Source organism: Cervus elaphus, chromosome 1 (genome assembly GCF_910594005.1).
Source record: "Cervus elaphus chromosome 1, mCerEla1.1, whole genome shotgun sequence".
Classification (NCBI taxonomy): Eukaryota; Metazoa; Chordata; class Mammalia; order Artiodactyla; family Cervidae; genus Cervus; species Cervus elaphus.
Window position 1 is genome coordinate 76281008 of NC_057815.1, and position 25454 is coordinate 76306461.

Here is a 25454-nt window from a genome sequence, read left to right on the forward strand (position 1 = left end):
GGCTGGTTGACCTTGGAGTGGGGTCCTCCACTGGAGTGGGGACTAATGCTTCTAGAATTCATGGGTGCAAAAAGTTTCTTATTTAGCTCAACAAAAGTTCATGGCTTTTATCAGTCATTCTCCTTCCAAGCCCAGTGTTCTAAGGCCAGAGTAATGGTGAAAGTCGCTCAGTCATGTTCGACTCTTTGTGACCCCATGGACTATACAGTCCATAGGATTCTCAGGCCAGAATACTGGAGTGGGTAGCCTTTTCCTTCTCCAGGAGATCTTTCCAACCTAGGGATTGAACCCAGGTCTCCTGCATTGCAGGCGAATTCTTTACCAATTAAGCCACCAGTGAAGCCCAAGAATACTGAAGTGGGTACCCTATCCCTTCTCCAGCAGAGAATCCCAGTTCGATTCCTGGGTCAGGAAGAGCTGCTGAAGAAGGGAAAAAGTCACCAACTCCAGTATTCTGGCCTGGAGAACTCCACGGACTACAGTCCATGGGGTCGTAAAGAGTCAGACAGGACTGAGAGACTTTCAGAGCAATGGGAAAGCCTTTTATTCCATTTATGCAGCTATCTGGCTGACTCAGCCCCAAATGTATCGTGTTATGATAGGTGTTGACGGGAGTCTGTCCATCTGTGACTCCAGTTTGCCCAATGTTTAGATCAAGTTCTGAACACCCAATTCCATCCCCGCTTCTCTAATTGGTGAAATTAGAGCAAAATCAAAATATTTAAGAGAAAGAGAGATTACTGGGTAGCACAGGAACTATATTCAATATCCTAACATAAACTATCATGGAAAAGAATGTATGTATATATATAACTGAATCACTTTGCTCTATAGCAAGAATTAACACAACTTTGGAAATAACTATACTTCAATTTTAAAAAAAGAAATCAGGTCTCCACTCACCCTACTCAGACTTATTAAGCTTAATTAGATAGCTCTTAATACTAAGTAGAGTGTGTTACATCTGTTGTCCTGATACACTGATTAATAGCATCTACTTTCACTTTGAAAGTATCCCACGATTGATGGTAACTTATATGGCCACCTGGTGGATGGGGTGAAAGGTAGATATGGTGAGATTACAAGCTTCCTCAAAGTTATAAGCTCTCCCCACTCCTTGAGAGCTGCTTGCCATGAGTTATTCGTCTTTCCTTTCCTTCCCACAGTACCCAGAACCACCAGGGAACATGGCAGCCTCTCACTAAATGCACATAAATTACTTTGTCAGTCCCATATGAGATGAGAAGTTAGTACAGGGAACTTACACCAGGCAATGTGATGGGGTTGGGGGGTGGAAAACAAAACAGATCTGAGATAAGGCTAGTTTCTTCATTCCCAAATCAAGGTAGGCTTTCATGACAAACCAGATAGAATACATGGCTGGAAATCTTTACACTTTCCCAGATACTTGCAAAAAGGGAATTTCCCTTTGAAAATACGGACAGTTCTGAATTAGAAAGATTAGCACAGAACAAAATGAAATTTCTCAAGAGCTACTCATTAGGACAACAGATATAAACTGAGTGTCTTCAAGTCAAGCAGAAGGGCAAAGTGTGTAGCTTCTTTTCTTTGTTCTTGAGGCTTTTGTGGCCTGTTCATTCTCATAATGTCTATGCTGTTTCCCCAAGGACACTACAGAAACAAGAGCACCTTGGATCCAGCCTTACTCTGATCAACGTGGGGATGACCCAGGTGGGCTCAGAGATCCATGGCAGGACAAAAGAAAAAAGAGTCTCCCTCAAAGGCTATGAGGGAATGTAATCCTGCTCCTATCCATGGCCTGAAACAACCGCAGAAGGAGACTGCAAGGGTAAGCTCTCCCAGGCCACTTTTCAAAGATGAGCGGCTCTTGTTATAGGCCTGCTGATACTGCAGTTAAATCCACCTCTGCAAACCCAGAATCCAGGGAAGTCGTCATGGAAAGATGCACTCTGTACGTCGCTACAACTTCTCTTAAAGGGTTAACTCTCACCGTCCTTGCCTTCCTGGCTTCCCAGGTGGTGCTAGTGGTAAAGAGCCCACCTGCCAATGCAGGAGACGCAAGAGACTCGAGTTCAATCCCTGGGTTGGGAAGATCCCCTGGAGAAGGAAATAACAACCCATTTCAGTATTCTTGCCTGGAAAATTCTATAGGCAGAGGAGCCTAGTGGGCTACAGTCCATGGGGTCGCACAGAGTCAGACACAACTAAGTACACATGCATGCACTAGCACGTATACCCACAAATCTCTCTCTTAAGAGGATAAAGAAGCTAATGTTGATTTAGCTCCTACCATGTGCTAGGCAGGTTACATGTGTTTATTAGCTTGATTTTCATAGCAAATTTATCCTGTGCCCTATCACAGATGAGGAAACTAAGGCTTGGAGAAGTTAAGGGATTTGCTTAAAGACATTCAAGCAAGATTAAAGACAAAGGCTTAAGACCCTAAACCCCTTCCCTTTTCCTTGACATTACTCAGTTGGACCAGATAAATGAGGTTTTCATCTTTCCTTCATTGCAGATGACTTTTCTTTAGTGCTACAATGAATGGTACCAGATCTCATTTTCTAAACAAGTGAAGTGACATCCATGCTGATGCCTGAGTGACCGTTCTTGGTGATGTCTGTGTTGAGCATTGCCCTCTTCCTCTTCTACAGGTAAACCCCACATGGGAGGGGACATACAACTGTCTCTATTGCCTTGGTATTGCTGAATTTACTGGGTCACTTTTCTCCTGAATTATGAGACTGTCAGGAAATAAGTTCTATGAAAAGAAAAGAAACCCAGAACCAGGGAGAAGGACATACATGAACAGGCTGGGGTTGAATAGTATATTGGTCAGAGTTTTCCTGAGAATCAGAAACAACAGATTTACAAATGTAAATAGATAGACAGAAAAAGAAATTTATTTTAAGATACTGGCTCAATCAATTGTAGACACTTGGTGAGTTCAACTCTGGCAGGAGATTCAGGAAAGAACTGCAGTTCAAATTCAAAGGTAGTCAAGCCTGGAGATTCAGGAAGAGTTGATGATGTAGTTCAGGTCTGAAGGCCATCCACAGCAGCATCCCCTCTTACTTAGGGGAAGTCAGTCTTTTGATTTATTCAAACTTCTGATTAGATGATGCCCACCCACCTTATGGAGGGTACTGCTTTACTAAAAGTCCAACAATTTAAATGTACATCTCATCCAAACACCCTCACAGAAACAGTCAGATTCACGTTTGACCAGATATCTAGGCACTGTGGCCCAGCCGTGATGGCACATAAAATTAATAGTTATTAGCAGGAGGGAGTGACAAAGCTGGTATCGTCTCAGAGCATCTCCTGGGCCAAGACCTGGAGGAAGTAAGACTGCTGAGCAGCTTTTATCCTTCACATCACTTTTCTGGCTCCCCAGAATCCCGGCCCTGATGAAATTGAGAAAATAAAGCATGCAGGATGCTTACTGGGAAAGATACGTAATTGATTAAGGATGATGGGAAGATATACTAAAGATGGGAGATAGTGGATCAAGCATCTACACTGGCAGGAATGATCCCTTGGAGAGGGAGAGAAAAGTAATTCAGAGGGACAGGTAATGGCCAAAGGTACCAAGATCTATAGAATAGGAGCCACTGGTACAATCATAGAACCTTAGAGCTAGAAGAGACTCCTGAGTTCCCCACACATTCTACCCATCAGAACTTCAAGGGGACATGACAGAAAAGGCCACTGAGCTACTTAATAGCACAGCCCAGACTGGGACCCAGATCTTATCAATGACTTACTGTTTGTTGAGCACTTACTTTGTGCCAGAAATTTATTTTACAGAGCAAGAAACTGGGACTCAAAGAAGTGAGCTGTTCAAAGTTACACAACTACTAAGGGTGAGGGCTGAGATTCAAGCCTGATGATGTCTGATTCAGAAACTCAGACACTTATTCTCTGCACTAGATGGCCTCCCAGACCAGGGTCCCCATGCCCTGCAGGGGAGTCACTGAGTCTCTGGAACAGCTCATCTGGGGCTTCTCACATCCTTCTCAGGGAGAAGAGGAATGTCCCGACCTCTTGCAGGGTGGTCCAAACAGGAGTGATTGTGTCCGTATCCATGACATACAGTCACACAGCTTCTCAAGGTGGGAGACGAGACTCTAAGATCAGATCCTTGAGAGAGTCTGTCAGGAACACCGCTCACAGACCCACACCCGCAAAGTGCTCACCAACAGACAGCAGAGCTTCACGTAACTCTGTGAGGAACAGGGGCTGCCAGCAGGAAGCTCCAGCATCACCTGCTAATGACAGGCTGTTCCACCCCCAGCAGAGCCCTGGAACCGGTATGCGCTCAGACACAAAAAAGCCCAGCTTCATTTTAGCAGCCAGATTGCCATCCAAAGAAAAGGCTTCCCAGGACAACAGATTTCTCTGAGGAGACCACAAAGCATGGACAGGTGGTCTCCCATTGAAGAGCATCACCCATAACTTCCTCTCCAGACTCCAGGTGGCCTAGTCAGACCCCAAGAGGAAGAGAAATGCTGGCTCAAAATAGAGAGATTTTTTGAAAAGCACATGTACTTTTGGAGTTGTTAGACATTTTGTTTCAATAGCTAAAGGAAATTTCTTGGAAAAACAGTAAATGATAATGATAATGATGACAGCTACTACTTATTAAGCTTAATAATGGTAGCTGCAATTTATTGAGCATTTACTATACATACTAGGAGGGCTTCGTAGGTGGCTCAGTGGTAAGGAATCCAACTGCCAATGCAGGAGCTGCAGGAGATGTGGGTTTGATCCCTGGGTTGGGAAGATCCCCTGAAGAGAGAAATAGCAACCCACTCCAGTATTCTTGCTGGGATAATTCTATGGACAGAGAAGCATGGCATGCTATAGTCCATGGGGTCACAAAGAGTTGATCACGATTGAGTACGCATGCACTTCACTTCCTAAGTGTCGGTAACTATGCTTTACATGCTTTCTCTAACTTGCTCTTCACAACAACTGTATGAGGAGTATTCTATTCATATTACCATCTTAAAGAGGAGGAAATGGAGTGTCCAAAAGGTTAATTCATTGCTAAAAGGACACACAGCTATTAAGTGCAATTGCTGGGGTCACTGGGAATTTCTGGGAATCCAAGTCTGATTCCAGAGCCAGTGCCCCATCAGTGTGTGGGCATGGAAGTGCATGAGTGTATGTGTATCTGAGTGGTGTGAGTGTGTATGTGTGTGAGTAGATAATATAAAATGCAAAGCACTTTGGGCAGTTAGAAACGTCCAAGAAGCAAGAAGAACTTCAGGACAGAGTGAAGTCAAACCTTCTCCTCTCCACTAACAGGTCCACACAACTGGGGATATGCAGGTGAGTGCCCACAGCTCCTCTGTGCTCAGAGGGCGAAGGTGGAGGGAACTCCTGCTCCTTTCCTCTTTGCCAGAATGTCTCAGCTTTCTAGACCCTAGTCAGGCATGCATTCCCTGGGGCCCTCCCCAACACTCTCCACGACCTCTACCCATTGCCTGCACCCCTCCCAGTAGCTTTAATAACAGAATAAAAAGTTCTTTCCTTGGCCAACAAAGCCCTCTGTGATCTGACTGACTGCCCCCGTGCTCAATACTGCTGAGCCCCCCGTCAGCCTCAGACCCTCCACCTGCACTGCTGATAAGAGATAAATAAACCTCTCTCTTGTTTAAGCCCAGCATTTGGGGAGATCTGCTATAGCCGCCTAGCCAGTATCTGACTCATACTCATGGTCTCTCTGACCTTGACATTTTAACTTCCTCCACTCTCCTCGAATCTCTGGCCTGCTCTGACCTGCAACCCCACAGTCACAGCAGATGACTTGACCTACTATTTCAGAAAGAAAGGAAGTCAGCACACTCTCTCAGCTTTCACTACCACTTTAGGTGACCCCCCGCACCCTGCCCACTCCTCCCTTCTCTGCTCTGATTCCATGGCAATGTCCCTCCTCCTGTCTGGCCAGGACTTTTATCGGGGCTTTGAGTCCCATCCTCTCTGTTCCTCAGAGAATTCTCATTTTCAGTCTCCTCTCTTTTTTTTATAATTCAACCTCCCCCCTCAACTCTGTCCACAGTAGGTTCATGATATTCTCATCTTAATATCACAAAAAAAATACTAAGACTTCTCTTGATCACACACCACCCCGTGCTCTCAAACCCTTAGAGAGAGCTGTCTGTGCTTTCTGTCTCTATTTCTTCAGGTGGGATCTCCTCTTCAAACCACACTCCCCACCACCCCCATAGGAGTCATGTCGCAACACTGCACTAGAAGTCCTGGTTAATCTCTCCAGTGATGTTTGGTCGAGAAGTCCGATCTTCATCCTCCTTGGTCTCACAGCGGTGTTCACCCTGTTATCCTTCCCTCCTTGAAACCGTCCTCATGACACCTCTCTCTCCTGATTTTGCTCCCATTGGTCTTGTGATCCCTATCTCATCTAATTCTCAGAATGAATCTATGAGGTAGGGCTATTCCTATCCTCATTCTTGAGACAAACAAATGGAAACCTAGAAATGGTAAATACATTTCCCAAGGTGACACGGCTAACTGGATGATCTGGGATAGGAACTCAGACCCCTGACACCAAAATCAGTGTCCTGCACCTCCACATGACATTGTTTTCCTCACTCAAACAGCTTGAAGCCTGCTGATTATGAAAATACTTGATTCTTTTCTCCCTACAAAGTGACAGTTAGCATGTAAGTAAGTAGCAAACTCTTTAGCATGGGCACTTTGCCCATCATAGGCTGAGCTTGTTCAGTCAATGAATCCCCTGAAGAAATCTCTGCCACGGCCTTTATCCACAGAAACACTCCGGACAGGGTCACTGTCTTGGCTGCCATCCTACATGGGATGCCACTGGTCCTCCACCTTGGCCAGGATGGATTCTGAACAGTCTCTACATTGACACGTTGGTAGCTGCCGATTCACAGCCTGAGGCAGGTGAATTGACAAAGCCTGGGTCCTGTGCCAGCATTTTAGCTGCAAAGGAGGCTGGGAGAACAAGTACCTGGCATTTTCAGCTTCTACATATGCGTGTTGGAGAAGAGGAGTTTCCTACAGTTATAGGAAACGTGTTTGGTTGCTGACAGCCAAAAAGAATGATTAATACTAACTGACAAGTGAAATAATCCAGTACCTGATGTGTTATCTGTCACTCTTATACCTCATCTTACCAAGTCTGGGTTGAGCATAGTGCCAGAACGCTGTGTTGTAAAGACATTCACAACTTCCCCCAGTTGCCCCCAACACCCCATGAAACTTCCCATCCAATATTCACCTATCTCCACATCCCGCTCTTTATTCTTCTCCCCCAGAAAGTGAAAGTAAAAGTTACTCAGCTGTGTCCAACTCTTTGCAACCCTATGGACTGCAGTCCATGGAATTCTCTATGCCAGAATACTGGAGTGGGTAGACTTTCTCTTCTCCAGGGGATCTTCCCAACCCAGGGATTGAACCCATGTCTCCCACATTGCAGGCAGATTCTTTACCAGATGAGCCACAGGGGAAGCCCAAAAATACTGGAGTGGGTAGCCTATCCCTTCTCCAGGGGATCTTCCAGACTCAGGAATCAAACCAGGGTCTCCTGCATTGCAGGCAGATTCTTTACCAACTGAGCTATCAGGGAATGCCTATCTGATAAACAAATCTGTCCTAAATGATGATGACTGAAAATGGGTTAATTAGTGCCTGATTCTTTCCAGAATCTTCCTACTTTCCCCAGGAGATTCCAGGGGCTGCAAAGGTTCAGCCCAAAGTGATTTAAAGTGAAAGTGAAGTTGCTCAGTCATGTCCGACTCTTTGCGACCCTGTGGACTGTAGCCTACCAGGCTCCTCCGTCCATGGGATTCTCCAGGCAAGGATCCTGGAGTGGGTTGCCATTTCCTTCTCCAAAAGGGATTTAAAGCAGCTGTGGAATTTATCTTGGAGAGGTTCTGGTCAGCACAGTTTTTCGACTGAGGCAGCCGCTCTTCAGTACGTAACCTGGGGTAAATCGGTATCACCAACTCCCTAACAACCCCAGACCCATGAGTAGACCCACGTGCTTACGTTTGATCTAACCCAATCTTCCCTCCAAACCTCATATGCTCTCCAGGGTAAGTATAATTATCTTCATTTGATAAGTGAGATACCCATATAGGTTTAATGAATTTCCCAAGGCACTCAACCTGGTAAACAGGACAGCTGAGATTGGACCCAGATTTCTTGACTCTTATCAAGGTGTTTTTCACTTTCCAGAACTCCTGGCTGCCCTTTTCCGGATCTTGAACAACCCCAGGGCTGGAATGAATGAAGGACCAAAGGAACCCGAGGGACAGTCCTGGGAGGCAGGAGAGATTGACAGGGGAGAAGAAGCAGCCCCAGGATGTTCCCCTTTCAAGAGCACATCCTATTTACTTTGATTTGACTCTGTTTTCAAGTGGGTTCTGATTGCAAAATATTTACATTCACCAGGAACACTAAACATAATGGCTTCATTTTTATCTCAAACATTACAAAAATTAAAGGACATACAAGAACCACAGATGGAATCCAGGAGCTGAGCTGGGGTGGGGAAAGGAGGACCAAATCTGCAAACCAGTGTGAGCCTTTGTAGCTGCAGCGATGGGGAAAGCCTGCCGTGTCCAAGCTCCATGATTAAAAGCAACTGCAAATTAGTTTCCGCAAAGGTCTTTCCCTTTAAATTGAAAAGCATGGTGTAATGGAATTTCATAGACGCAGCTTTGCAAATGACTTCATACCTCACTCTGTTCAGAGCTGAGAGGTGGCCACATGCTGTGAATTGTAAGAGACTGAGGCTCTTGTGAGACTGCAGATCCTTCCTCCGACTGACTTTGGTATCTAGACACTCACGGACTCACCCCATCCCTTAACCTGGGGAGGGAATGAGTGGGCTGAGAGCCCTGGAGTCACTGCCGCATGGTTAGTAGTCTTCCCCTCCCCCAAACCAGGCTCCTGACCTGCAAACTGTACTTTCTACCACAGTCAGGATCCTAGGCCTTGCTAGCTGCCTACAGATGGCCCAGGTATAAGCATTTACACATAAAAGGTTTTGGAAGGCTGTGGGGTTTCTGAGTTCTAATAAGATTTCCAATAGAAATGATTAACTCAGGCTGACTGATATACTGAATGCCACACCATATTCACTGACCACCTTAGGTTTCTTGGGGGTACCCCTTGAGCTTAATATGGAAATCATATTTCTTAATTGTCAGCAAGTTTACAGTGACTCAAACAGGTTGCATTTCAGTGGCAGGCCTGATTGACTAATATTTTCAGACAGCCCAAATCTCTAATTCATTCACACAAGAAAAAGGTATTAGCACCTACTATGTGCCAGGCACTCTGCCAGGCCCTGGGATATAACCTGAGTCACAGCTCTTGTGGCGATTACAAATGACAGACAGGATGCATTCAAATGGCTTTTCCAATGAATGTAAAGCTGCAACTCTGACAACGTGATCCTGTGGGCGATGCTGAGAGAGAGCCCAGGAGCGGGGGATTAGAGCTGGTCAGGGCATCCAGAAGACATCCCTGACAAAGTGACCATTCAGCTGAGAACTATTAAAGGTCAGAAAGAGCCAAGAGAAGAGAGAAGGGAAACCCCTGAGGCAGAGGGCACAGAATAGGCAAGCCCAACAAGGTCAGGGGCGTGGTGAAAGCTGGGGGGGAAAAAGGCTAGGATACATTAAGCTTGGTAAAATAGGGGAACAAGACACCAAAGGAGCCTGAAAAAGGGGAGACCCTGCTCTGCAGGACCTGTGGAGGAGTTTTGCCTTTATTTGAAATGCAAATTGGATGCCATGGAAAAGTTGTAAAGGGGATGAGGGCCATTCGAAAATGTCTCTCTGGAAAAAAAATTAAGAAAACGTCTCTCTGGCTACAGTATGGCAGCCAGATTAGAAGGGATGTGGGAGGGGGAGTTGTTTGCCAAAACCCATCAAGGGAAGTAGGGTGTTCAGAGTCTCACTTACCCTGGCAGTGACCTGAGTCACCCATAATCACAAGGGCAGTGGCACAGTCAACTCAGGAATTCAGGACAAGAGTGTCTAACACCAAAACTCTTTCCGCTACAGAATTACCTAGTAGCACAATTTTAAGGTGTGATGTTATCACCTGGGCAATAAGTTAGTAAATCAGACAGTACATCCCTTCACCTCTCTGGGAAATGACCCATCGGGCACAGACAACAACACGGAGAATAATAAGCATTGAGGTACCAAGTCCAGTGATGGGTCATCAGCACACAGAATAATCTCTTCCCAAATGTATCTATATATCCTCTGCCTGAGAGAGAAGTTCAAATGTATATGCACTTTAAAATGACAGTACTATCTATTCGGTGGTTCTCAGGACAATTTTGTCCCCCTCCCCTGAGGACATCTGGTAGTATGTGGAGGCATTTTTGGCTGTTACACTGGGCGGGTGTTCAGCTGACGTCTAACAGGCAGACGCCAGAGATGCAGCTAAGCATCCTACAATGCACAGGACAGTCCTCCCCAACAAAGAATTATCTAGCCCCAAAATGTCAACAGTCCTGCTCTTCAGAAATCTGATCTATGAGAGCTCAAAACCACAAGGTGGGTTCTTGAGTAACTGAATGGACAAAACATCACCCCCCCACCACCACAAACACACACACAGACCTCCATTTGACAGTGATCTAAACAAGAAATAAACTTTTGTTGTGTTAAGTCACTGAGATTTGGAGGTAATTCATTATAGTTGCTAGCATTATTTACTTTAACAAATACAACTGATAGAGGTTAGTCCTTCTAGGAGGACAGGTGCACCCTAGCAACAGAGCCATATCACTTTATGACAGTACTGGGAAGGTTTCTGGAATTAAAAAGTGAACAGTAAGGAAGTTCCTTTAAAAACTAAAAACAGAACTACCATATGACCCAGCAATCCCACCACTGGGCACATACCCAGAGAAAACCATGATTCAAAATGACACATGTACCCCATTGTTCATTGCAGCACTATTTACAATAGCCAGGACATGAAATCAACCTAAATGTCCATCAGCAGAGGAACAGATAAAGAAAATGTGGTGCATATATACAATGGAATATTACTCAGCCATAAAAAGGAATGAAATTTGGTCATTTGTAGAGACACAAATGGAACTAGAAAGTGTTATATAGAGTGAAATAAGTTAGAAAGGGAAGAACAAATATTGTATGTTAACACATATACATGGAATCTAGAAAATGGTATAGATGATCTTATTTACAAAACAGAAATAGAGACACAGAGGTAGAGAACAAACATATGGTCACCCAAGAGGGGAAGGGAGGACGGGATGAACTGGAGTTTGGGATTGACATATATATTAATACACTATTGACACTATGTATAAAACAGATAGCTAATGAGAACCTACCGTATAGCTCAGGGAACCCTACTCAGTGCTCTGTGGTGACCTAAATGGGAAGCAAATCCAAAAAAGAGGGAATATATGTATACGTATAACTGATTCACTTTGCTATATATTAGAAACTAACACAGGATTGTAAAGCAACTATATTCTGATAAAAATTAAAAGTAAAAAAAATTTTAAAAGGAAGTGAAGGACTGTGCATGCCTGGCCCTGTCCTGGAAGTCCTGAGACCTCCCATTGCCATGGGGATGAATAAGTCAGGAGCACAGTGGCTGCTTTCCCCCCACTAATGACCAGAAGCAGCGCCTCTGGGGAGAAACTCTTAGCAGCTCAGTGGAGAAATGCAGCAGGAGCCCACCAAGCAAAATCACAAGAACTAGCTCATCTTCCTCTTTCCCTTTCCCTTTCTTTTTATGAAGACAGGGACTAGCTGACAATAGTCAGCAAGGTCCATTTAGTGTAGGGTCTGGTCTTGCTGTGACTAATAAGATGACTGGTTGTATATCTACTCTTTATGGTTGTTCATTATATCACCCTAACATAAAGTAATTTAATTTCAGTGGGATAATTAGGGTATTTCTAATCTAACTGATAGTCTGAATGAAATGAGATTCTCAGAGGGAGATTTGTGTATCAGGAGACTGGTGACCTCCGGCCCCAATTTTCACACAGTATATTAATCTGATAGCCCGACTTCCCAGGCATCCTGGATCTGGACGTTTCCGAGCCTGTGGGTTGTAGCACACACTGGCAAATGAGATTACCTTACTTATAATGAGATTTCCATGGACTCGGGGAGGTAGATCATAATATTTGAACTGAGAACTTCAGATTGATGGAGGAACTATATGTAAGCGGAGACCCCGAGATACAAATGTACTCAAGAGGGCATACGGTCCATGCAGGGTCTCAGAGATGAGACTCAGAAGAAGAAAGGCAGAGAGAGCCCTGTGTGGTGTCTGGCTGACTGGGACACCCAGGGCCACCCCAGCAGGGAAGTCTCGTGCTGGGAGGATGGGCAGGACTGTCCTCAGGAAGACGCAGAAGGAGTCTGCTCAGTAAGCCTGAGATGGAGAACCAAGGAAGGAGACCTGGAAAGAGGAAGCAGCAGAGGTCGGAGGGGTCAGGCCAGCTTTCTGAGCAAGGAGGCAGCTGAAAGACCTGCCACCTGCTCCCCAGTCCCCCCCACACATCCCCAGCGGCAGACCCACTCACCTCTGTCCTCCACGCTGGCTCCAAATCTGACGCTGTGCTGTGCTTAGGGCTCAGGCGTGTCCGACTCTTTTCAACCCCATGGACTGCAGCCCGCCAGGCTCCTCTGTCCATGGGATTCTCCAGGCAAGAACACTGGAGTGGGTATTCTTCTCCTCCATGCCCTCCCAACTCAGGGATCAAAACCAGGTCTCCTGCATTGCAGGCAGATTCTTTAAGAGTCACGCTTTCATACCCATTATCAGAGGCAGGATACCAGCTCTTTTGAAAGAAAATCTGCCACTGAAAACACTTCCCATTTTTCATTTGTTCAGTGAGCACCCACACACGGCAAGTACCAGTCAGACTTGCAACAGATAAAAATCTCTCTTTCCACACTAGTTACATCCTTTTTATTTTGTTGCTCAAGCCTCCTTAGTAAATTCCTTTAAATTCCCTTTAGAACTTAATTTGAGAGAAAAAAGTTTGTTTTTTTCTGGAAGAAATAATGTTTTCTCTTATCAGATAATAAGAACTATATAGCTTGTTTCCCTTGTTTTTTGGGTGCTAGGAAGCCCAGAGGTTAATGTCATACTCAATCTCAGCAGTAGGTTGATGTTTTGTGCCTTTTTCTTTCTTATTTTCTATTTTTCCATTTCTAATGAAAAAGACTTACTTAATGCTTTTTATTTGGTAAGATATTTCAGTATTTCAATACTTTTTTGAAAGGAGTGTTAAATGTATTTAGTCAAACATTAAAAAATAAACAAAGATAGAAGTATTGGCTTACAAAAGCCCACTGTCAAAAACCCTTCAGTATTTACTAAGTACCTATCATTGGCTGAGCATGTAACATGGGCCCCTTTCTAAGCATCCTGTCCGTCACAACAGCCTTTGAAGTAAGGACTGTAATCCCCACTCTAGACAGGAGTGAAAAAGTGGGGGCTAAGGAGACCGCCTGAGATGAGATGATACAGTCAGTAAGAAGAAGCACCAGAAGCAAAACCTGAGCAGTCTGGCACCCGAAGCTGTCCTCTTAACCACTGCCGCTGCACATGCAACTTACTACGCTGGGCAACGGAACAGGTACAGTACACGTTCGGACACCTCTGCCAGGTGGCCTCACCTCCTCAGTTCCCCCTTTTGATCCCCAGCCATTGCTGCAGCAACCGGCCTTGCTGGTGCTCAGGTGTGACCGGGCAGCCCCTTGCCTGGACAGCGTGGAGAGTCTCCCGCTTTCTGACCTAGGGTGGCAGCAATCCGTTCAGTGAATCTGACACATGCACACACTTGGAGAAAAAAGAGCTAACACTCCATAGAGCAAACCTGGACCAAGGAGGGATGGAGCCAGCGGATAAACGCTCCTGTTTCTGTCCTGTGGGCAGAGAACTCCAAGGCCCATTCTACACAGCTCCTGGAGGGGGAGTGGGATGCCCAGTGGGATCCGGCTGCTGCTGCCCACTCTGCTGATCAGCCCAGTAATACTGGGTTGGCCTTCCTTCGAGTTCACTCCTCCTGGGCCCCCCTCCTTCTCCTTGGGGACCCATTTCTAAAACAAACCACCTGTATGCACAAGCTTGTCTCTGTTCTGCTCTCTGAGGAAAGCAAGGCTAAGACACCGCAGTCCCTATTCTGAGGAGTTCAGATTTGGGTGGCACATCATCAGGAGAGGAAAAATTCAGTGCCACTGCATCAATGATCATGACAAAGCAGCCAGAAGGGTCACTTGGACTGTGAAACCACAAGAGCACGGACAAACGGAACAAGCAGGGAACTCCACTAAGGTTTCCTTGATTCAACCACACGCTGTCTACGGCTGCCTTCCCACCACAGCAGCAGAGCCTCAGAGCGGCTACACAGCCCACCACCAAGACAAAAATACTTCGTATCTGGCTGTTTCACATCTGGCTGTTTCCTGTAAGTTTCTGGGTCTCTGGTACAGAAAAGCCAGGATCCTACGGGGATACAGAGAATGGGCGCAAGTCCTATTAATACCTGTGACGGGCAGTTGGGAGGGTCGGACTGTTGAAGAATAGGAGCAGGGGCGTTCCAGGTAGAGGCAACAGCTGAACCAAATGCACAGAGCTGCGAATCAGCACATGGCTGGTGAGCAACCACGTGGTTTTACCATCGCAGGAGACAAAGGAACCATGAGAGGAGTGATGGGAGATGAGGCTCAGACAGAGACTTGAGAAATCTGCTGCTGGGTTGATTCTCTCCTTCCAGGCGATTTCCTTCAATACCCAAATATACTGTGTGTGCGTGTGTGCTAAGTCACTTCAGTCGTGTCCAGCTCTTTGCAACCCCGTGGATTGGAGCCCACCAGGCTCCTCTGTCCATGGGATTCTGCAGGCAAGAGTACTGGAGTGGGTTGCCATGCCCTCCTCCAGGGGGTCTTCCTGACCCAGAGATCAAACTCACGTGTCTTGCCGCTCTTGCACTACAGGCAGATTCTTTACCACCAGGTCACCAGGGATGCACCAAATATACTGTAACCAAGAATAACTTCAGAGTTGGATGTGTGCCTTCTACTGAAGGGAGTTTATATGGAGTTCGTAGTATTTCTGTTCTGATGAATAGTGGGAGCCTTCTCGCAGAGCAGCCCTCTTTGCACCTGGGCATTCCTGACATTAAAGACCCGCTACTCTGCCCTTCTCGGGCGGCCCGCTTTGGGACGGGTCAGTTCAGGTCTCCTGATCCTCTCACTGCTGAACCACACATGGCTGACGTGTCACCATGAAGGTCAGACCGCACTGCACGCTCTGATCTTTCTCCCTGCAGGCCTGCTTTGTGGTTTCCTGGCATGAGGATGCAGTGTGTGCATGCTAAGTCACTTTAGTCATGCCTGACTCTTTGCAACTCTATGGACCATAGCCCACCAGGCTCCTCTGTCCATGGGGTTCTCCAGGCAAGAATCCTGGGGTGGGTTGCCATGCCATCCTCCAGGGTATCTTCCTGACCCTGGGAAGGTTGCAAGGATTGAACCTGTGTCTCTTATGTCTCCTGCATTGGCAGGTGAGTTCTCTATGACTACAGCCACCTGGAAACAGGAGTGGGTTGCCATCCCCTTCTCCAGTCGATCCTCTCAACCAGGGATCGAGCCCAGGTCTTCGGCATTGCAGGTGGATTCTTTACCATCTGAGCCTCCACAGGAGCCCAGTAATAGATGTCAAAAACAAGCATGGGAGACTGAGACCTGCCCTGCAGCCCCAGGAGGCAGCGTTTCTTCCTGCCACTGGGAAAGGAAGAACCCGGGGTGATCAGCATGGTCTGAGGTTGAGTTCTTTTGTTTAGTTCTTTCAGGAATACTTCCTAAGGAAGGACAAAATACCTGCCAGGCAGGGCAATCTACTCAGGATACAGAAGAATGACGAAGGGCCTGTCCTGCCCTCAAGGACCTCACAGTCAACTGGACAGACAGAGGTTCTATTTCATAGCAGGAAGAGCCTGCCAGCTCCCCTCTGATGGGAATGCAGCCCTGAGAGATAAAGCTGAGAGGATAGTAAAGGCTTAATAACATCCTAAGACTATCTGTTTTAATGATTATTTTGGAATGAAATACAGTTACCAAATCAATTGCTGAAACGCAAGCACATGCATAAAGTACTGAAGGATACTCCAAAACAGTTTATTTCCCCCTCAAGAGCTTCAAGATTTCCCTGACAATACTTATTTACATTGGTTGGGTGAACCACTTTTGAATAAGCAATGCAAAGGTAAATTTCAGTCCCAAAAGGACAGACATGAGCATTACCTGGAAAACACACTGGTCATGTCAAGCTGCTGGCATTTAGACACCCATTTCAATTGTTTCAAAGACCAAGATGGAAATACTGAAAACCAACACTGATTTTTATCAAAAAGAAAAAACAGTTAACATCTACTAAGTATGTGTATTTTATCAGACACCGCGCTAACAGCTTCATATGCTGTACTTCATTTGGTCTCCACAGCAATCCTCGAGGTAGATTCTAGTATCATACTGCCTCCATGTTACAGATGGGACAACTGAGTCTTAAACAGGTTAACTAACCTGTCCCCCCACCTCCCCGCCATCACTGGAGGAGGCAGATGTCACCTGACAGTCTATCCACAGGGGCCACACCCTTCACCAGCACACCAACTGTCTCCCCTTACTGGCCAGTCCCCAGTTCCTGCCTGGGACACCTTTTTTCAGCAGTTTGGCCCAGACTAGGTCTCAGGATAAGTTCCTTCGTGGTGATAAGCAGGGCCCACGATCTCTGACAGCTGTTCCCCGCTCTTCATCATCATCTGAAACAATCAGTAAGCATTAGAGAGTACTTCTCCCTTTACAAAGGTGATAATTAGATAACAAGCTGAGATTAAAGTAATTACAGTTAGACAGCTGGCGAGGCAGCACAGTCATGTTGAAATACTGTTGGTACTTCAGCATCTGGTTCTAATAACAGCATAGGCTAAAGGATTTTACATTAATTACAGAACATAATTTAATATAAACACATTTAATTACAATTGATGAGCGATAAACTGTTCAAGAATGAGTTAACCCCTTCTGCGTGTCAAAGTGATGGGAACTTTGGGCAGTCTGCGTGGCCTCTTCTACTGTCTCTCCTTCCCCCTCCACAGCCTCCATTTTACCCTGGTTCTCTCTCCTGGAGAAGACCCTCCTCAAAGAGGGAATCTTCTAGACACGGGTGTGGTTCGTTGATTATCCCACGGTGTTTGGCACATGTGCAGAGCCACCCATCCTTAGAAAAGCCAGGTGGAAGAGGGCCAGTGAGCAGGCCAGGCTGGGAGGCACCGCTTCCGCCTGACCAGCTGCCTTCCTCGCACTGACTCGCACTGGGGCAACCAGCCTGCCTCTCCCTGGCCGGTCTTCCCAGGGTCCTCACACCTCTCTGTGGTGCTGGCTTGGCTTCCGACAGTCAAGTGAGCAGCCCTAATATTAAACAACCCTCAGATCTCTTAGAAAACGTATGAAGGTGAATCCATTTTTTGCCATGATCAGGAAGTCTCTGGTCACAATGGTCAGGGTATTTTCACAGTTTTGGAGTCAATGCGTAATATCTGGGGATTTCTACATGAAACAGGACACTACTGTGGCAGAAATTCTTCCTCACATGCTGCCAATCCCCTTCCCTACCCCCCAGGACTGGCAGAAGCAGAACCTGGATGAAATGGTTGATAATGAATTGAGACCACACAGACACAATCTCCACTGGGTGAAGGACTCAACCATTATCTGCACACTGCCTTTCTAGAAGGCCCATTTACAAATGAAAGACTTCAAAAGTCACAAAAGTGATGCTGTAGACTGCATGTCTCTTTCCCCCTTGAATTCAAATATTGAAACCCTACCCTTTGATGGAATGGTATTAGGAAGGAGGTGGAGTCTCTGGGAGGCAATCAGATTGAGATGGGGTCATGAGGGTGGCTCTGTCTCTTTTTTTGGTCATGAGAGGATACAGCAAGAAGGCAAGTGTCTGTAAACCAAGAAGAGGGCCCTTCCCAGAACTCGCCCATGCTGGCATCCTGATCTGGGCTTCCCAGCTTCCAGAACTGGGAGAAACAAACTTGTTATCCAAGCCAGTAGTTTGTATTTCTATTGGAGCAACCCAGGGCTTCCCAGGTGGCACTCACTAGTGGTAAAGAACCTGCCTGCCAATGCAGGAGACGTAAGAGATGCAGGTTTGATCCTGGGTCAGGAAGATCCACTGGAGGAGGAAATGGCTACCCACTCCAGTATTCTTGCCTGCAGAATTCCACAGACAGAGGAGCCTGGCAGGCTACAGTCCATGGGATCGCAGAGTCAGACACGAATGAAGTGACTTGCACACACACACACACACACACGTAGCAATCTAAACTAAGACACACCACTAGCTCTCGATGGCAATAAAATTAAGAGTCAACCCAAAGAAATTACAAGGCTGATCCTTCCTTTAAAAAGAGTAAGTAGCCCTGGAGCGAGTTGGGAAAATTCATTGTCAAGTTTCCCTATGTGACAAATGATGTGAAATTACAAAAGGCCTCAAATACTGTTTTTACCTCCTGCTGTGGATTTCAAAGTATAAAGCACACATTCTCCTAAAAGCTAACACGAGTGCTGAAAAAAACATTTATTATTCATAAGTAAGCAGGTGTAAGCCAGTTCTGGAGGAATCACTGACAGGTGCACACAAAGTGAAATTAGTGCGACAATTCAGGACTACATAGCATATGAGAGAAGCAGGCAGTCTCAAGTGAAAGTTGTTCTATTCTTTTGAAGAAAGAAGACATTTAGTTTCTCTATACATAGCAAATTTGCACTGTGAGTGCAAACTATAAGGTACATCTTATAGATTAAATCATCCTGCAGAAGTGAGGAAGGGACAAGAGGAGAAAGAAGCCAATAAAGCATTTGCTATTTAAGAAGTGACCACTGTCATCAAAATTAAAAGCTCATGCATGTCAATGGACACTAGCAAGAAAGTGGAAAAAAAAAAAAGAACACAGAATGGGAGAAAGTATTTGTCTTTTCCCTTTTTCCCATAGTCCTACCCAAGCAGGTGGGGATCTTTGTTGCAACTTTGGTTGCATGAGATCTTCTGCAGGCTTTCAGTAGATATTCTTGAGAATTATTCCACGTATAGATATATTTTGAAGTATTTGCGGAAGTGAGTGAGCTCCACATCCCTCTACTCCAACATCTTGATCTCCGGGAGAAGGTATTTGTGAATCATTTATAATAAGGGTGTAGTATTCAGAATATATAAAGAACTCTCACAACCAAACAGTAGAAATCCAAATACCCCAGTTCAAAAATGGGGAAAGGATCTGAATAGGTATGTTTACAAAGAAGATATACCAAAGACCAACAAGGACATAATATCCAGAACATCATTAGTTATCAGGGAAATGCAAATCAAAATGAGATACCACTTCATTTCCACCAGGATGACTACAAGCAAAAAAGACAGATAGTAACAAGTATTGGCAAGGATGTGCAGAAATTGAAATCCTCATCATTTTGGTGGGAATATAAATGGTATAGTCATCAAGGAAAACAGTTTGATGGTTACTAAAAAGTTAAATATATGAGTTACCCTATGATTCAAGCAATTCCATTCTAGGTACATACCCAAAAGAACTGAAAACATGTCCACACAAAAACTTGTACACAAATATGCATAGTAGCATTATTCATAATAGCCAAAAAGTGGAAACAACCCAAATGTCCATCCAATGACAAATGAACAAACAAAATATCAATACAATGGATTATTATTTGACCATAAAAGGAAACAAAGTACTAATAAAAGCTGCAATATTGACCAACCTCAAAAACGTAATGCTAAGTGAAAGAAACCAAACACAAAAGATCACATATACTATGATTCCATTTATATGAAATGTCCAGAATTGGCAAATCTATGGAGACAGAGGATGGGAGGAGAGAGAAACTGAAAATGACTACTAACAGATATGGGGTTTCTTTTAAGGCGGGGGGGGGGGGGGGGATGGAGTTCTGGAATTAGATGGTGGTGATGGCCAGACAGCATTGTGAATATACTAAAACCACCAAATTATATGCTTAAATGGTTTTAAAATAGCACGTTTTATGGTGGGCTTCCCTTGTGGCTCAGCTGGGAAAGAATCTGCCAGTGATGCGGGAGACTTGGGTTTGCTCTCTGGGTTGGGAAAATCCCCTAGAGAGGGGAAAGGCTAACCTATTCCAGTATTCTGGCCTGGAGAATTCCATGGACTATATAGTCCATGGAGTCGCAAAGAGTCCGACATGACTGAGCGACTTTCACTCTCACGTTTTATGGTGTGTACATTTTATCTCAGTTTTTTTCAAGCTACCAATCTGGGAAATGGAGCCTAATCCCACTAGGCAAGCCTGGGAGCCTGTGTACAGCATGCAGCTCAGATAACTCAGCCAAGGAGTAAGGAAGTTGGGGTATTCATATTATACACTAACTCCCATCAGTCAGTGACTGAAGGTTGCTTTTAGGGAGCACTGATTCCTTGGGCTTCTGGCCTGCCTGCAAAAGGGGCTCTGGTGGCCAGAGAAAGTCCTTAGGCGAAGAAATGTTAGTGTTCATAGCCGAGAGTCAGGCCAGCATCCCCTGAAAGGTACAGGCAAGGGGGTTCAGGCAGTGGACCGACAATCTGCTACTCTCTCATCAAGCTGTTTTAAGATTAAACAAGAAAGGCTGTGCAAAAGGCTTCACAGTGCTAGACGCAGAGAAAACTCTCAATATATGTGAGTTATTTTTACAAAAGCCTCAATAAGGTTAAATAATTTGATCCAAACTACACAGTTAATACAAGTTGGAGCTGGGATTTACACAGCACTGTGTGCAGCCCAGTCTTTCATACAGAGAATGATATTAACAAACATACACTAACCAATCTTGCAAACACACCTCAGGCAGCGATCCTGTCGTCATGGCATTCAGAGGCTACAATGTGCATCTTTACTCTTTAGTCTCTCTCTCCTCCCCGTTATATGCCCTCGGTGGGGGGAAGCAGCTGCTTTTCTCACAAAAAGGCCTTGAGGGCTGTTACTGTCTGCTCAAGTTTCAGGGTTTGGATATTACATGGCTTGGTGTGCAGTTGCTTAATTGAGATTCAAAGCCTGCACATTTGCTGATGATTTAGTGCAAAGGACCAAGACAGACAAACACCTGCGACTGCAGGAGCAGCAGGGCAACCGTGTCCTCCTCACTCACCTATTGGTCCAGCTGTTCTCCAGAATAACCTGACTTCAAGTTGGCTCAACAAAGGAGCCATACCAGCAAAAACACTAGAGGAAAATGGGCATCTCCTCCCAGAATGCCCTGCACTTGCCCCCACCAGAGCACGCCAGAAAGGTGACATGAGGATGGGGGCTGAAGAGCCCGCACCTACCTGATCAAATACTGGTTGATAATCGTGTCAAAGTAGCTGTAGTACACGACATTGTTCACGTGGCCGTACTGGTCATTGTCCTGCCACCTCGTCTGGATGGGCAAGAAGTACCCATAGGCCTCCTGGTGCCGATGGCGATCCTCAGCTCGCTGGTTCTCTGATGCTGTAGCCAAGGAACGGCCATTCCGAGGAAGCAGCCTTGAAACCCAAGAGGTCATACTGGGGCTGCTGCCTTGGACAGTACCTTCAAGAAAAAAAGCAACAGAGGATGAGAATGGTCTTCAGAAATCTTGATGTTAGTTTTACAAAGGCAACTGCATTAAATCTTGACCATTGGTTCCAAAAGGAAATTAGACTTTTTTTTTTCTTTGGCTAGGAAATAAATCTTCCCTGATAATCCAGGTCCTTACCACAAACCTACTGACTTTTTAAAAAGGATTCCTTATTTAAAAGATTTTGACACACACTGACAGAAACAGGTGAAGCCTTTGTTTGAATTTGACCAGTAAGAATTTAAAGTACATTTCTATGGAGGTGCTCTACTCCACAAAGTATTTCAAGGTGGGCACTGTTTCTGACAAAATCTGTACCATCACTAAGGGCATAAAGACAGAGCTTAGGCAACCAGTATAAAATAAAATGTTTACTAGAAAATATTATCAGTTGGGCCTATCAACTGTAAGGGTTTTTTCTTTTATTTATTTATTTATTTATTTTTTTTTTTTTTGGCATGTGGGATCTTAGTTCCCTGACCAGGGATTGAACCTGTGCACTCTGCGTTGGGAGCACCAAGTTTTAACCACCTGACTACCAGGGAAGTCCCGGGTTTTTCTTTTAAGGGCATTAATTTTCCTTTAGAACAAAAGTAACGTACTATGGAAAATTTTTAGATGACGCACAAACAAAGGAGGAAAAAACCCAACAATACCAGCTATTAACACTTCCATGTGCATTACTCCTGTCATATATCTGCATACACATTCTTAAACAGGATCATACTGCTCACGTTGCTTTGTAATCGCCTGTGCTTAACAATACTCGCTAATGTTACATAGAGAGTGTCTATGCTGCGCTGTACTTAGTCGCTCAGTCATCTACGGCTCTTTGCAGCCCATGGACTATAGCCCGCCAGGCTCCTCTGTCCATGGGGATTCTCCAGGCAAGGAGAGTGGGTTGCCATGCCCTCCTCTAGGAGAGAGTAATAAATATGCTTAAACATTCTCTTCTGTCACTTGCAATGCTGGATTCTGTTACATTCCATTGTATAGAAGCACCACAATTTATCAAATATTCTTTTGTTGCAAACTGAGGATTTTGATTCCAAGTTTGTTAACTGGGATTGGAATCTTTGTAAATAAACCTTCACACACATCTGTGATTATCTTCTTAGGATAAATACTTAGAAGCAGAATTACTGGGTCAAAGAGTACATTGTTAAGGATTTTGATATAAGTTAATGCCCTCCAGAAAGGTGGTACCAATTTATATCCTCCACAGCAGTGTACAAGCAGGCCAATTTCCTTGTCAATTTTTAAATATTTTATCAATTTGACTGTGTTTTCTCATTTCTATACAAATTTAAAGAGATGTGCTCAGTGGAAAGATGACTGCTGCAACCATCTATGATGGAATAACCAGTATCAGAATAACCCCTCTGAGAACAACTACAGGAACTAGATGAGACACACAAGCAAAGCTGTGTGGAGGTTTGAAGAGAAAAATCAAGGCAGCAGGACTCTCCAGGCTGCACCCCTGTACACTGCTGTTTCTCATCAGGGCATTTGCTAATTTGCCACATTGGGGAATAAAGGCTGAAGAAATAACAGCAAGCTAGAGTTTGCAGTAAGTAGTCTCGCTGTGGTGGAAGAGTTAACAAAAATTGAAAGGCCAAGACCCTGGAGAAAGTGAGCAAATTCCCCTCAGGGCCTTTGCTGACTCTCAAGCTGCACATGCTTAGAGAAAAGAGAGCAACTAGCTGAGGCAACTGTGTATGGCTAACGTCTCCGGAGGAGACGAGAGTCTCATTACACCGAGGACCCAAAAATGAGCTTTCGGGGCTGACAAGGGAGGGCGAAGACTAGACTTTCAGTTTCAACCCAAGAAGTATTACTCCCTTAGAATGAAGGCAAGCCTTACATTGACAAGCCTTGATCAAGATTATCTACCCATATATCATCTGTCAGCTAGTAGAAAATGAAATCATCTCTGAAGGGAAACACCACCCTCCAGAGCCTGTACATCATCATTTTATACACAAAGACTGGCCTTCACTCAAAAATACCAAGTCTAAAAAAAAAAAAAAATACCAAGTCTACTAGCAAAAAGGAACAGAAGAATTAATTTTAATAAAATAGAAACAGTCCCACAGACTCACACAGATTTCAAAATAGCTATGATTAACATACATCAGAGATAAAAGGCTAACATCCATGCCAACACATAAAGAATTCTAAACCTGAAGGGGAGAAATGTCAAAAACCCAATACAAAAATAAGCAAAAGTCACAGATAATTCACAGATAAAGATTTTAAATGACTTTCAAACATATGAAAAGATGGACAACTTTAGTTATAATAGAAATTATACCTGTGCTGAGATACCATTTCTCAATTATTAGATTTGGTGAAAATTACAAAGCTTGATAGCACATTCTGTTGACATAGCCATGAGGAAAGAGACTTTTATACATCGCTGGTGGGAATGTCTCCCACACCTTTATGGGAGGAGAATTTGACAATATCTAACAAAACCACAAGTAAGCTTACCTTTTAAATTGCATCTAATAATTTTCCTTGAAAATACACCTTCAAGAATGTAAAAAAAAAAAAAACGAAAACATATGAACGAAGGACATTATTTGTAACTAAAAGATATTGTGAAAAAACACACATTAAAAAAAAAAACACATACACATAAGAGATTGGTTGAATGAACTATGGTATATTCGCACAGTAGTATACTGAAAGTGAAAGTCGCCCAGTCTTGTCCAACTCTTTGGGACCCCATGGACTGTACAGTCCACGGAATTCTTTAGACCAGAATACTGGAGTGGGTAGCCTTTCCCTGCTCCAGGGGATCTTCCCAACCCAGGGATCGAACCCAGGTCTCCCGTATTGCAGGCAGATTCTTCACCGGCTGAACCACAAGGGAAGCCCCAATAGTATATACTACGTAACTGTAAATAAAAACTAAATAAGACATGATATGGAGTGATTGACAGAATATATTTGTTGTCTATCAATAAAAGCAGTAGTTTTTAACCTGGTTGTCCAGTGGTTAAGAATCCACCTTCCAATGAAAGGGACACAAGTTCAATGTCTGCTTGGGGAACTAAGAGCCCCCATGCCAGGGGGCAAACCAAGCACACATGCTGCAATGAAATACCCAGAGCAGCCGAAAAAAAAAAAAAAAATCATCAAAACCAAAGTGCAAAAGGGCATATACAGAATGATACTTTTGTGCAAGAAAGAAGAGGAAATAAGATAATAAAAATGTATTTACTTTTATTTTAAAAAACAAATCCAGGAAGGATGAACCAGAAATTTACAAGGGTGCATTAAGGTGCATGGGGTGGGAAAGGGGAAGTAATACTCCTCTGAATATAGATTTTTGTGTAATTTTGAGTTTTGGAAGCATGCTAATGCTTTATATACTCATACAAAATAAGGATGATGATGATGTTAAATTAACAATGATGGAGGGGAAAGAAACCAAAAATGGAATACAAACAGAAATAAATGAGCCTAACTAAAATTCATATGAATAACAATAATCACACTGAAGGGAAAAATAATTACTTTTGAATGCAGAGTTTTAATTATATACTCTCAGTTTGGAAACAAAAATCTTTTTATATGCATTGAACACTGGTTAATCAGCATGATTTTTTATAGTGGTAGGGGTAGCAAATCTAAAATACTCTCTGTGAATCTAAGCCTAGGCAAGTGAGTAAAATATACTGAGAATAATCTGAGCCAGATTCGTCACTTGTAAAAAGGGCTTACAAATATAGAAAGGAAAAAGACTA

At 44.3% G+C, this 25454-nt stretch overlaps 1 protein-coding gene across 2 annotated transcripts in view; it reads right to left on the reverse strand.

The window, feature by feature from the left end:
• Positions 1–25454, reverse strand: part of LOC122697767 — a 200956-nt gene that overhangs the window by 79525 nt on the left and 95977 nt on the right. For both annotated transcript variants that reach the window (XM_043908759.1, XM_043908767.1), the window contains one exon: positions 21428–21671. In XM_043908759.1, coding sequence (XP_043764694.1) covers positions 21428–21645 — 218 coding nt within the window. In that variant the 5' untranslated portion in view covers positions 21646–21671. The remainder of the gene's footprint in view (positions 1–21427; positions 21672–25454) is intronic.